Raw genomic sequence first — 14,223 nt, 5'->3', positions numbered from 1 at the left:
TGGGGCTGAGGTCTGCCTGACCTAGTGCATCCGTCAGGGCATGGTACAAGGGAGCTAAACAGATAGACCAGGTGTTGGAGATAAACAGGAGGCTTGAGTGTCCTTTCATGTGGGTAGCATGTTTGCATGACATCAGCCAGTCCAATGACAATGGCTGTTCCTCCCCAGGTTGAAGCTGAGTGCTATGGCTTTTCTCTTTCTTTGCTCTTAACTGTCAGAACTGGGAGCAGAAAGTGGATCTTTTGGTCCAGGCTTCTTTAGTGAGTGTTTGCTGTGTATGGAACTTACTGACTTGTTTGTGGGCTCGCCAAAGCTCCTTCACACTCTGAAAACCTGGTCATGCATGGTGGGGCTCACACTCAATGCAAATGACCATCTGGGTTTGGGGTGGGCAGACCAAGGCCCTCCCCTGTGGCCAACTCCTGGAACCTCAGGTGCTTTTAAATTCTGGAAAGTTTAGATCTTGTGGGGTTTGTGGTAAAGAGGAAATGGCACCACTGGTGAGAAGTCCCCTGGCACACCCCCCTGAGCTGGGCTGGCAGGCCCTGCTTTGGTTTGTTTTGGGAAGTAGCCATTTGGTGTTTCTGTGCATGGATGCCCTGACTTTGAGAAAAAGTGAGAGCAGCTCTCTCCGTTTCCCTGTGATAGGAACCCTCACCCTCCCATGCCAGGCGGGAGAGAGCACTGCTCCACAACAGAGTGAGTTCACAGGAGACAGCAGCAGCTCCAGGACCCCAGAGCTGCCAGCAGTCACAGCACACCAGGGACTTGTCCCTCAGCTCAGGCCTCACTGGAAGTGATTAGGTGATTGGGTGATTGTGATTGGGTGTGATGAGTCACTGCAAGTCCTGCACCACAAGTCCTGCTCATGGCCTGCTTTGGGATGTTTAGCCCAGATCTCCAATAGCTTTTGTAATAAGATGAGACTAGGGTATAGCTCAGTGGTAGAGTGTGCAGCGGGTGTAGCTGTGAGGTCCGTGCCACGCTGGGAAGAAATGTTAAAGTTTTATTTTTGGCTTTTGTTTCGTTTTTGTTGTTGTTGTTTTGATTTCTCTGTGTAGCCCTGGCTGTCCTGGAACTCACTCTGTAGACCAGGCTGGCCTTGAACTCAGAGATTTACTTGCCTCTGCTAGGATTAAAGGCATGCACCACCATTTTTTTTTTTTTAAACGGCACTCAGTGTGCCAGGCTTCTGGGCATCTAGTGGTGATCAGATGCAGACTAGACCTCTGGCTCTGCAGGACTCAGACCTAGGAAGAGAGGCAGACAAGCTGGAAGGATTAAGATCCATTTGGGCAAGGGCCTAGAGGCTTCCTGGAGGAAGGGGTGTGGAAACCTAGCCTAGGTCCAAGGATTCTTGGCAAGAGGTTTGCTGGCACAAAGATGAGTGATTGGCTGAACAGGGTTGAGGAGGGCGGACAGACAGAAACAGAGACCCACAGGCTGGCTCGGGCCTAGGCCAGGTTGGTGCTTCCCCAAATTGGCTAGCCGTGACCAAAGTCCCATGTAAAACACCGTTACTGATCATCCCCAGAGGTCCAGTGTCAACCCACACTGATGGGTGGTCATGATTGATGCCATTGTTAATGCTAGGAGCCTAGCCTCTTTCATTAATGTGGGAAAGGGTAGTTTTGAGTTTGTACAGCTATCTGGTGGGTAGGCCTGCCTCTGGCCAACCCGTTGAAGCTGTGGTTTGCAAGCCATTTGCTGTGGAAGGAGGGAGGAAGAGAGCGCGAGGGAGGGAGGGCTGGAGAGAGAGAGAGGAGGGAGGGGAGGGAGGGAGGAGGGAGGGAGGGAGGGAGGGAGGGAGGGAAAATTCTGAGGTTAGGGCCCTGGTGTTTCCTTCCTCCCTCCACACTCAGCCATTTGTGAACCCGGCACACCCAGGTGCAGTACCCGACACAAGGGGGCAGAAGTGAGTGAGAGAGACACAGGCCCTGCCTTCATGTAGAGTAGGGGGACCTAATGAGTTACTTGTGGGGGTTCTGCATCCTAGTTCAGTGTGAGCTAGTCCTTTGCGGGTTAGAGGAGTGAAGACGCAGAGAAAGGAATGAGCTTCCTTGAGGTTACCAACCAGTAAGTGGCAGATTTGAACCAGGACCTGTTCATCTGGGATGCCAGTATTCGGCTGCCGGCTGAGGGAGCCAGGAGGGTCGCAGGGCAGGGGGCTGTGGGGACGAGCTAGGGAAGGAGTTTGGGGCTCTGATTTTAGAGTTTGCCTCTGCTCATACTATAAAGAATGGATCCAAGCCTAAGGGAAGGATGGGCGTGCCCCTACTTAGGTCTGCACAGTAAAAGTGGTATCTGTGCAATGGCATTTGTGAACTTTGTCCTGAAGATGTTCTCAGGATCTTAGGTTTCCTTCCTGGTAGGATAGCAAATAGACCAGGGGTTGGGAGGCTAATCAACAAAGAGTGTGATTAGTACTGTCTGCCCTGGGCATAGAACAGGGTGCAGGAATATCCTGGGCTCAATGAAGAGTGTGATTAGTACTGTCTGCCCTGGGCATCAGAACAGGGTACAGAATATCCTGGGCTCACCTGTGCCAGCACTTTCACCAAGCATCCTAACTGTATACCTGAGTGGATTATTTTGATTTTGCTTCCCTACTACCAGTGATGCCAGTTGGGACTAACCCTCCTGACACTGGTTAGCATGATTTGGGGTCTTATGAGAACACCAGTAACTCTCAGATGGATGGGGAGAGGATCTTTTTTAAATTAATGGTGGAGTCAAACTATATAATTTTTTAAGATTTTATTTATTTATTATATATACAACATTCTGCTTCCACGTATATCTGCACACCAGAAGAGGGCACCAGATCTCATAACAGATGGTTGTGAGCCACCATGTGGTTGCTGGGAATTGAACTCAGGACCTCTGGAAGAGCAGTCAGTGCTCTTAACCTCTGAGCCATCTCTCCAGCCCCGTCAAACTATATTTTTAAAAAATGTTTGTCTATGTGTTCGTGTGGCCGTGTTTGTATATGTGTTCACGTGTATGTGGGGGGGGGCATGTGGAGGCGGGGTATTAATGAGTTCACCAGACCCAAGATAAATGATAAATGGGTGTTTTATTGGGGAACAACCTACACAGATAATAGTAAAGAACCACTGTGGCATTCTTGCTCCAGAAGATGCAGTCTCTGCCCTTCTGAAGCTTTCAGAAGCGAGAGTGGTCGTCCCGTGTCTCCTCCCCCAACCCCCACCCCTCAGCGCTTCTGGTCACTGCAGCACCTGAAGCTATGCCCAAAGGGGTGTGGCCACTAACACAAATTCACTGGCGAAGGTGAGATGCTACTACAGGCATGTGTACGTATGCATTCATGTGTATGTATGTGAGCACATGTGTGTATGTGTTCATGTGTGTGTGTGGGCACATGTGTGTATGTGTTCATGTGTGTGTATGTGGGCACATGTATGTATGTGTTCATGTGTGTGTATGTGGGCACATGTGTGTATGTGTTCATGTGTGTGTATGTGGGCACATGTGTGTATGTGTTCATGTGTGTGTATGTGGGCACATGTGTGTATGTGTTCATGTGTGTGTATGTGGGCACATGTGTGTATGTGTTCATGTGTGTGGGGGGGCACATGTGTGTATGTGTTCATGTGTGTGTGTGTGAGCACATGTGTGTATGTGTTCATGTGTGTGTATGTGAGCACATGTGTGTATGTATCCATGTGTGTGTATGTGGGCATGTGGGCACATGTGTTTATGTATTCATGTGTGTGTATGTGGGCACATGTGTGTATGTGTTCATGTGTGTGTATGTGGGCACATGTGTTTATGTGTTCATGTGTGTGTGTGGGCATTTGGGCATGTGCATGTGGAAGTAAGAGTTGATGTCAGATATTTTCTTTAATTGTTCTCTATCTTAAAAAACGTTTATTTACTCTCTGTAGATTGTGTGTGTGTGTGTGTGTGCGCGCGCACACACACACACACGTGCACACATGTGGAAGCACATGCTCCATAGCTCACACATGAAGGTCAAAGGATAAGTTTGTTCCCTTCTTCCTTCGTGTGGGATCCAGAGGTCAAACTTGGTTAGTTTATCAGTCTTGGTGACAAAAATGCTTTTACCCACTGAGCCATCTGGCCAGCCGATATTTACTAGTTTTTAGGATATATGTTAACAAGATAACAAATGTCATCAGACTCTGAGAAACACGCTGAGATCTTTACAGGTGATGGGAAAGGGATGTATTACCTAGACAGCCAACCCCTCTGGACCTGAGTGTTTCTGAGTGTCAGGGTCTGGTTTTTAAGTGATACTTTCCTTTTGGGGACACTAAGAGTTACAATAGGACTAGAATCTGGCCTCAGAGTCTGTCTCATAGGCAGTGGAGCCACGGGCTTAGCCAAACCAGGTCGCTGCTCTCGTTGGCTCTCTGAATGGTGCCATACTCCTGTGTGTTGGAGCCTGCTGGGTAGCCTCAGCAGAAGGATCCTCCTTTTCAAGCTTGAAGCTTGTCTGAGCTGTGCCCTCCTTGTGTGTCTTGCCTCTGCCCTTGTGTTCCTCAGTGCTGGTTAGAGCTCTGTGCTTGACCTGGGTCAGTCTGTTCTTGTTCAAACTTATCTTGCTTGAGTTTTTTGAAAGCTTTGGACATTCTTCCCTTGGGTCTGGAATTTGCCATCATTCTTGGGGTGTATATCGCCAATAGTCTGTGTCAAGGGCTGTTACCAACACTGTCCCTGCCCCACTGTCCCTAGAAAGTTGGGTGCTTTCTATATAGTTATGAGCTGGCTGTCTCTTCAACTGTCTGAGGAAGCATCTCTTTTTATCATCAGTGTGTGTGTGTGTGTGTGTGTGTGTGTGTGTGTGTGTGTGTTTGGGGTGTGTGTGTATGGTGTGTGTGTGGTATGAGTGTGTGTGTGTTTGGGGTGTGTGTGTGTGGTGTGTGTGTTTGGGGTGTGTGTGGGGGGGAGGATGTGTGTCTCGTCGGGGAAGAATAAGTAACTTGCCCAGCATCACAGAGCCAGGGGAGAGCTTCCGCCCCAATCCAGGCTGTCTGAATCACAGCTGGAAGGTTGCCCCATCTTTGCAAACCTCCCCTCTTTCCTTGTTATCGATTATCCGTATTTGTGCAACAAGCAGGAAGGCTGGCTTCTGTTTAGCTGGCTGCTGTTCTGAATAGTCATGACCTTTACTGTTGAGGAGCTGGTTTTGAAGGCAGCATAGTTGGCCAGCCTCAGTGAAGATGTGGGCTCCATGCTTGCAACCAGACCATCCAAACTCCTCTCCCCATTTGTAGCCTTTCTGCACCATGCATGATAGCAAGGGGTTTCCCCACCCCTTGCTGGATCCTGTTCTCAGCACATCCCTGATATTAGCTCTCCAGAGGGCACGTGGCTGCTACATGCTTCTGTTACCCATGAAGGTAACCTTTTCTTTCCTGGACTTCCCACAGGCAAAGCTGGTGCGGTACATCTGCAAGCAGCGGCAGTGTAAGCTGAGCGTGACCCCCAGCGACAGGACTGCCGAGCTCAACAGCTACCCGCGCTTCAGTGACTGGTTGTACATCTTTAACGTGAGGCCTGAGGTGGTGCAGGTATGCAGCAGGACCCAGGCCAGGGACAGGCAAGAGGGGACAAGCAGGGGCCACATCCAAACCTGAGAATGAGGCTCTTATGGCTAAGATATAGGGGCTCCATACTCTGTTCTTGGGAGGGGGAGAGGATGGTGTGGGGTTTGGGGAACCCCACAGCAACATCCAATAGGAACCCAAAGTACCTGTGGCCACAGCAAGTACTCCAGGTGCCATTGCCTCATAAACTGAGACAGCCTGACCACACCGGTCATTCATCTGATCACATGACAAGGACCTTCTTTTCTGGAATCCTTGGCTCTATGGCAGACATTGTGTTTAACACTGATACTGTAACCTTGGAGCTCGAGAGATGGCTCAGAGGTTAAGAGTAGTTATTGCTCTTGCAGAGGGCCTGGGTTCAGTACCAGGACCCAGTACCCACACAGTGGCTCACAGCCGTCCATAACTTCAGTTCCAGGGGATCAAATGCTCTCTTCCGGCCTGCACAGCCACTAAGCAAGCATGTGGTGCACACACATACATGCAAACAAAACACTCATCCACATAATAAAGGCAAATGAAATTGTTCTCTTACTCTGCTCAGAGTTCTATAAAGAGGGTTTTGCCATCCTTCTGTCTTATATTCAAGGACACACAGCTGGCAAGTGGCAGTCAGGGGATTGGGAAACAAGAGTCCAGGCTCAGCTTACTCTCCCCACTGCTGAGCTGTGTTGTCTTTCTTCTTCAGTCCATCTTTCCATACACCCATCCTACCCACCCACAATTTACCGCTTAACCAACTTGAGTGTATCAGGGACCAGGGCAGCACTCATGGAGCTACCATAAGCAACTGCGTGGAAGCTGTGCTTAAAATCTACGTTTATTCTAAAATGTGAAAAACTGATCCTTGATAGTGCTTAAAGTTAAATCCATTCTGTGCGGGCACTGAGGAAAACAAAGAACAGGGAAGAATGTCATGCAGAGCCCTGCCACTCAGGAACAGAGGAAAACAAAACAACTCTTTGACATTTTGATCCTTTCTCCGAATATAAAAATCTTTATAACATTTTCAGGGGGTCAGGACCAGCCAGCCAGGCAGGGAGTCACTGGTCTCATGTGGCTGTAGCTGTTCCTTTAGAGATGAGAGCTGTAATCTGAAGCCTGGGTACCAAAGAAAGTATACAGTTACCTTGTGTGTGTGACGTTTCCCATCTGCCACATGTTGTGGGAACAGTCTTTTTTGGACATATGAGGATTTATAACATTACTAAAATTAATCTCCTCTGTCATTGGGTGTGGTGGATTGGTTGGTTGGTTGGTTTGAGACCGGGTCTTGCTATATAGCTCAGGCTGTTCTGGAACCCTGTACCTAGATCAGCAGGGTGGCCTCAGATGTGAGGTGGTCCTCCTGCCTTTCCCTCCCAAATGCCGGATTATAGACACACATCACCCTGTTCCTGCTTGGCTGTTTTGTTTTGTTTTGTTTTGTGTGTGTGTGTGTGTGTGTGTGTGTGTGTGTGATGATTTTGTTGTTGTTGTTGTTTGTTTGTTTTTTGTTTTTTTGTCTTTTCCAAGGTGACTGCTCAAATTGCAATGTAAGTGTGCTGCTCTCTGGTACTTCTGTGGGACAGCACCCGTTGGGACCATCTAGAGTAAATCTTATGTTTTGCTGTCATCATTTGACTGTTATCCCAGTGCGTCTTTCTCATGTTTTCACACTTTTGTGTCTTATTTATTGTTTCTTTATTACTGTTTTACAGAGTGGGTGTGGTAAGTTATCAGACATAGGTGAATTCCAGTCATTGGCTATAAGATGTGACAGTAATCAGTACTGTGTGTCAGTCTTTGTAAATAATCGATAATTTTCCCTAGGAAACATTTCTGAATGGAAAATAGCACCAATATAAAATGTGCCTGTCCTTTCACAGGGCTGGGGAGTGAGTGTATCCCAGCTTGACTGGCCTCAGTTACCCTCATGTGCAGTGTGGTCCACACTGTAGGCAGAAAGGGTGGGCTGGAACCAGAGCAAGGGAAACTGCTTTGTACAGCGAGCTCCTTGAATGTTAACGGTTGCACTCCTGCACACACGTGGGCGCACACCACACATACACAGAGTATAATGAGCTGCAACCTCTGTCTGTCTCCTCGCCTACCTTCCTGCTCATCAGTCTTCTGCCATACAAGAAGGAGGTTGGACATGTAATTTGGGCACAGATTTAAATACATAGACTTGGCGATTATGCAAAAGCAAGTCACCCCCCCCCCACACACATACATACATGCTGTCACCATCATCTGAATCTCACTGTATCTCTTCCATCCCTAGGATCTATGTCAGTACCTCTAGTTGAGGACACAGCAGTCCAGGCATGGTCACAGAGCTAGTGACAAGGACAGAGCATGGTAGTCCAAAGTGCTAGACTCCAGAGTGTGCCCTTTCACCTCTTTTGTTTCCTGAAGATATACTTGGCAGCTTGTCTTATGCCCCAGAGGGCTTCTCTGCAAAAACCAGAAACTTGGGAGACTCCATCTTTGGGAGGGGCCCCAGTGTGCCCAGGGCAGTGGGTGGTAATGTGGAGTGGGAGTGTCACTACAGCGCTGCTGTGGTCCCTGGAGAGCTGTGTGATGGCAGCCGGGTTAGAGGCCTCCCAGCCAGGCCAATTTGTAGCAGGTGCTGATTCAAGCACTGGCTGAATCCTGAAGCCCTAAATGACTCAGCAGAGCTGGGTGCTCAGGAGGCAGTGAACTCCTTTGGATCCAAGGAGTGATAGACACCAGGGCCCCAAGGCCAAGTGGATGATGGGAGCCAGGGTATCCCTTGGAAGGAGAGCTCTGGAGAACAGAAGGTGAGAGTGAGAGAACAGGAACACTGCCTGCTGCCTGTGACCTGAGAAGCCAGCTGCTGCTCAAGCAGAGATTGATTCCTGCCCTTTGGCTTGTGTGGATAGATGCTGTCTTCCACTTTGCCTCTCACCTCATTGTCTTCTTGGGCCATAGTTAGGATCTCCCGTTTTCCATCCATTCTGTGGGTGTTCTGAAGAAGTTATGTGTCTCTTTGCATATGGACTCTATCATAGAAGCCAAGGATCCCAGTCCATTCCAGCCCTCCTCCCTGCAGGAGGCCTAGGCCTTTAATGGAGTAGCATGCCAGATTGGCCCTGGGCCATGGACACTGAAGGTTAAGTAGCATTATCTCCCTGGCCTGTTTGCCCTGGTTCCTTAACCCACCTACTGTTAAGGAAGCTAACAAGTCCCCAAAGGGTCAGCAGGACAACTTGACTCCCTTGGATGGAGAGGAGTACAGAGGTCCTGCTGATACCCTCATGAGATAGCTGCCTCTTCAGTATCCCAGCCTGCCACAGAGAGAGCCCAGAGCCTCGCAGCCTCTCCAGAAAGCTGGCTGAATGTCTCTATGTGGCCCGACCCTGACATTTGACCTGGAGAGAGTCTCCTATGATAGATGCAGACTGCAGAACTCAGCTCCCTAAAGAAACAGTCCCCAGGGCATAGGAACATGCACTGTGGGCAGGGTCAGTCAGTAGCCAGGAAGCTGTGGCATCTGCTCCTTGCTCTGGACAGGAATTCCACATTCTATGGCCGCCCAGCTGAATGCACCTGCTGAAGGCCTGTCGGCACTGCTGCTGGAGCTGCTCTCCAGTGGGAACAGGGCGGCCCTGAGTACTGTTGCCATGGATGTGAGGACTCCCAGAGCCTGGGGTGTTGTGGGTTTCCTGAGGGTCCCTCTACCTTTGCCGCCTGTGTATCCTGAGAAAGTCACTTTCATCTCTCTGAGAAATGGGTCAGACAGTTTTCTCAGCCCTTTCCTCCTCAAGCAGCAGTTTCTTCTTTTTCTCCTCCTCCTTCTCCTCCTTCTCCTCCTTCTCCTTCTTCTCCTTCTCCTTCTCCAGATTTATTTTATGTGCATTGGTGTTTTGCCTGCACATATGTCTGTGCAAGGATGCCAGATCCCCTGGAACTGGAGTTCCAAACAGTTATGAGCTGCTGCTGCTGTGTGTGCTGGGAATTGAATCCAGGCCCTCTGGAAGGGCAGCCTGTGCTCTTAACTGCTGAACCATCTCTCCAGCCCTCAGGCAGGTTCCTTTGAGAGACAAAGGAAGGCCAGAGCAGTAGAGTTGTGTACTCTGAGGTGCTCTGGGGAGGCTGCAGGGAACCATGCTGTCCCCTCCCACTGAACCCTCCAAACACGGTTGTGCTACACCTCAGCTGGGTATCTTCTCCAACAACCAGTCCCGCTGTCCTTCAGAAAGGATTTCACAATGCTTTCCCACTGGGCTCCTATGGACCATGTATCCTGTGGTCAGAGCTAGGACTGCATGCGCGCGCGCGCGCGCACACACACACACACACACACACACACACACACACACACACACACACACAGCCTGAGCATGTTTTCACGCGCACACACACACACACACACACACACACACACACACACAGCCTGAGCATGTTTTCACAGGCCCAAGCCGGGCTTCTTCACTCATGGATTCTCACGGATCATCCTTGTGTTTTCACCCCTTTGTTTTCACTTATCCCACGCAAGAAGTGATCAGGAAACAAATAGAGACCCAGGCTTCTAATGGTGGGTGACTTTAAGCTGTTTTTCACACAACAGCAGGGGTTGTTATGAAGTGAGCAAGCAGAGGCTTAGGCCTCCCTGTTCCTGTACTCTGAGATACCCCCCCCACTCTCTCCCCCACTCGCCCCAGCCTTGTTCACAGTTGGCAGGTACCCTGGCCAGACCTCTCCATGCGTGCTGCAGTCATTGACACTGACAGTTCACATTTGTTCCCTTCCTGTCTTTTGTTTGCTATAATGGGATCGTGCAGTATGAATTCTGCATGATGTTAGTCTTATTCACGCCTTTGTGTAAATCCAGAAAATCCACTTCATTCTTCTTTTACAGCACAATAGTGAGAGAATTCTTCAGGATGTCTGACAATGGGCTGGGGATTCAGCTCAGTGATAGAGGGATGCTGCCTGGAGAGTGACTGTGAACATTTCCAGCCTGCTGATGAAGTGTAGTGGTGGCTAGCCTACTCTGTAGGAGCAGGGGCATGCTGGGGAGGTGAAGCTGGAAAGGAAGACCTCCCCAGCCCCCCAAAGGGAAGACCCCCAGCTCCTCCCTCCTCTCTCTCTCTCTCTCTCTCTCTCTCTCTCTCTCTCTCTCTGAGAGAGAGAGCCTCTACCCCCCCCCACACACACAGACCATGAGTCCTTGGATTATATCCTCAGCACCAGAAGAAAGGGAGGGAGGGAAGGAGAGAGAGAGAGAGAAGAAAAGGAAAGAAAGAAATCTGTCAATAAGAATGATCATATTTGGATGGGATCACTTGCTTACACAGGTGTTATCAGCATCTGAATAAAACTGAGAGTCTGCACCCACAGAAGCCACATACTAACCCCAGAGTGCCTGGCATCAGTGGGGACAGAGGTTAGGGGTGTCCGGGTTCCTGTCAGTATCTCTCCATCTCTCTGCATACCAGATCCAGGTGCCTGGCAGCTGAAGCATCCAGCCTTGGCATCTCACCACAGGACGATGGGTCTTCTGGCTGCTCCTGAAGCTTCTGTGTGTGTGTGTGTGCGGGGGGGGGGTGGTGGTAGAGGCTCTCTCTATGGTCTTATGTGGTAAGATTTGTCCCTTCCACCTCTTGAATGTTGTGCTGACTTTGGCTCGTCATAGCTTCATGGCTGAGGAAGACATATGCATGAGTCACATCGGTATGAAGACAGGCTCTCCTTTACAGCATCATCTTCCTATGGTTGGCTAGTCATCACTTCATCTTTATGCTGTGGGCTCGGGCAGTGTTTACAGTCACTTTCCAGGCAACAGTGCTTGGAAGGTGAAGAAAGAGGGGCATCAAACCAGGCCCACATGGTGGCACACACCCTTAATTTCCAGCATTCAGGAAGATGTGGTAGGGAAGTCGTGAGTTTGAGTCTAGCCTGGACTACATAGTTCGAAGGTAACCTGGGCTGCATAGCAAGATCCTGTCTCAAGAAATTAATTACTTAGTTAGTTGACATGATTATGGAGTGAAAGCTACACTTCCAGGCTCCTGGTAAGCTGAGGTGACTGCACTTCTTAACGTTTGTCCTTACCTGTCTTAGCTAGGATTGCTATTGCGGTGGTGACACACCATGACCAAAAGCAACTTGGGAATGAAAGGGGATTTTTTTTTGGCTTACGCTTCCACATCACTGTTCATCACTAAAGAAGTCAGGGAAAGAACCCGGCACATAGACCGTGGAGGAGTGCTGCTTTCTGGCTTGCTCCTCATGGCTTGCTCAACCTGCTTTCCTGCACATGCCCAGGACCACCACCAGCCCAGGGGTAGCACTGCCCACAGTGAGCTGGGCTCTCCCACATCAATCATGAATTAAGAAAATGGAATACAGCCTGTGCCTACAGCCCGATCTTACGGAGGCCTTTCTCAACTGATGGTCTGTCCTCTCAGATGACTCTAGCTTGGGTCAAGTTAGCCAGCACATCACCTGAGCGGATCCCAGCCCTCCACAGCTCAGAGCTTGCTGTAGCTTTTCTTACCAGGAAGTCTTGGCTTCCTCCTCCCTCCTCACACCTGTGGGTGCCCAATGCAGACTCTAGGCAGTCTTTTTGCCTAATGGGACCTCAGTGGTGGGAATGCTCTACTCTCTCCAGTGCGGTAGCCCAGGGAACGATGTGTTAGAGACACTGGCAACCTGAACTCTGCATAGTTCTGTAGCAGCTTGAGTTTTAAGTTATGTGGATGCTGGGCTGTTTGTGCACTTGAGCTGTGCAGGTCTTAAGTCTGCCCAAGAGGGCCTGTGCCAAGAGCTTGGATGCTCTGACACTCTCTGTGCCCCATGAGCTCCAGGCTTGGGTAAAACACAAATTGAGAGCTGACCTGAGGCACCTCTGATGGAAGCCAGCATGGCATGTGTGAGGCCAACACAGACTCATCCTAGACAGTCGAGGAAAGATCACACCAGGGAAGACATCAGACAATACCAGTTCCTAACTAAGGCAGGAGGAGCACCCAAACAAGAGGACAGTATCTGTGAGGACCCTGTGGCTGGAAAAGCCAGAGCAATGCACATAGGCTACACTGGAGATGGAGGGAGGGGGCTGGTGAGGAAACTGGTCCAGTTCCGGAACTCTGCATGGGTGAAGCACTGAGTGTGGGTTTGTCTTAAGGGGGATATTTGAAGCGTGTGAGAGAACAAGGGAAGAAGGTTGAATATTGGAATTGTGTTAAAGAAAATAAAGCTCCCACTGGTTAGCAGACAGATTTCACCATGGACTTGCTAGAGAGAAGCAAGGGAGAAAGCAGCAACCTGCTTGGTTGGGGGCCCTCCTGCCTGGAAAGTGGAAGTACAGGGATGGGAAAGGACCTGAAGACAAGTTCAGAGGCAAGGCCCTTCCCTCCAGCCCCAACACTGACCGTTTCCAGCCACCCCTGCCCCACAGGTTAAATCTAAACATCACAGAAACTTTGGTTTCTGGCTGCAACTGGGGAAATGATTTCAGAGCCTGCTGGCCTGGAGCCATTTTTTCCCCCTTCAGCAATTTCCCTATTGGAAGTTGTTAAAGGAAGTGGGAAGGGCCAGTGCTTTGTGGAACCTGGGGTCACCGGGCATCTGTCCTGCACAAGCGATTAGGGCTGGCGCTTCTGAGCTCAGGCTGTCCGTGGGTCTGGTAAAGGGCTTTGTGTTGTGGGCCAGATAGGCAGGGTTCTCGTCTCCCTTTCTTCTGTCCTCCCAGCTCTAGATTGGAAGAGGCCTTCTCTGGGGATGAGCATCCAACCACTGCCCCCATCTTGACCCCTCACTGGCAGGGAGTGGCTGTGCCTGTGTGTGGCTCCAAAGATAGGAGGGTTCTCTAAGAAACAAACAAACAAACAAAAGCACATTGGCATTTGGCCCCTGAGGTATATAGATCAGCAGAATGAGTCCTGTGGCTTTTTTCCCAGCCTGTTTTCCTGTCAGCCCCGATTACCCGCTGGGAGCCAGAGGCCTGGCTCTTTGCTCTCCAGCAACTGGGAGCCTTCCCAGGAAGCAGGTCTACCACACTGCCTTGAGGAAAGATCTGTACAGGAATGTCTGCCCCAGTTACTTGCTCCAGAGGAAGTGAAATTGTTGTGTTGGATGGCAGGTTTCAGTATGGATGCTGGATCTCGGGAACAGCTTTATACACTGGACCAGAGTCCTCCCTGCTTAGGCTGGACCAGGAGAGGCCCAGTGGTAGGCCAGCATGCTTCTGTCTGTCACATCCAACCAGAGAGGAGCTGGAGTTGGCTTGTGGAAGGAAAGATGCAAATGACAGCCTAGTGTTGTGTAGGGGAGTGTGTGACACCTGCACACCCATGCATGCGTGTCACAAGAGTGCACATACACAATCCTGCTTAATATTTATGCCTGGGGAAGGGGAAAGGGCCCTCATTTTGTGGCTTAGCAAACTGAAGCTCAGAGAAATTGGGTAACTTGTCGGAATTGTACACTGACTTAGCTGATAGTGAAGTCAGGATTCAAACTCAGCTTGTTGTGATCCAAAGCCATGGGCTCCACCCCACCACAGGCCCCTGGACGGCCCAGTTCAGTGTCGCTGTCTGTGGTGGTGTGACAGAGTTGCCTGCCTTTCTCTTTCTCTCACATCCCTCCCTTCCTTCGCTGCCCTCTCCACACC

General features: G+C 50.1%; 1 protein-coding gene across 2 annotated transcripts in view; it reads left to right on the top strand.

The window, feature by feature from the left end:
- Ksr1 (kinase suppressor of ras 1) overlaps window positions 1–14,223 on the top strand; it is a 130,963-nt gene that overhangs the window by 70,475 nt on the left and 46,265 nt on the right. For both annotated transcript variants that reach the window (XM_027426547.2, XM_027426548.2), the window contains exon 2: window positions 5,418–5,558. In XM_027426547.2, coding sequence (XP_027282348.1) covers window positions 5,418–5,558 — 141 coding nt within the window. The remainder of the gene's footprint in view (window positions 1–5,417; window positions 5,559–14,223) is intronic.

The sequence above is a fragment of the Cricetulus griseus genome, chromosome 7 (assembly GCF_003668045.3).
Source record: "Cricetulus griseus strain 17A/GY chromosome 7, alternate assembly CriGri-PICRH-1.0, whole genome shotgun sequence".
Taxonomy (NCBI): Eukaryota; Metazoa; Chordata; class Mammalia; order Rodentia; family Cricetidae; genus Cricetulus; species Cricetulus griseus.
The sequence above is the reverse complement of the archived record's forward strand: the minus strand, read 5'-3'. Positions and strand labels throughout refer to the sequence as shown.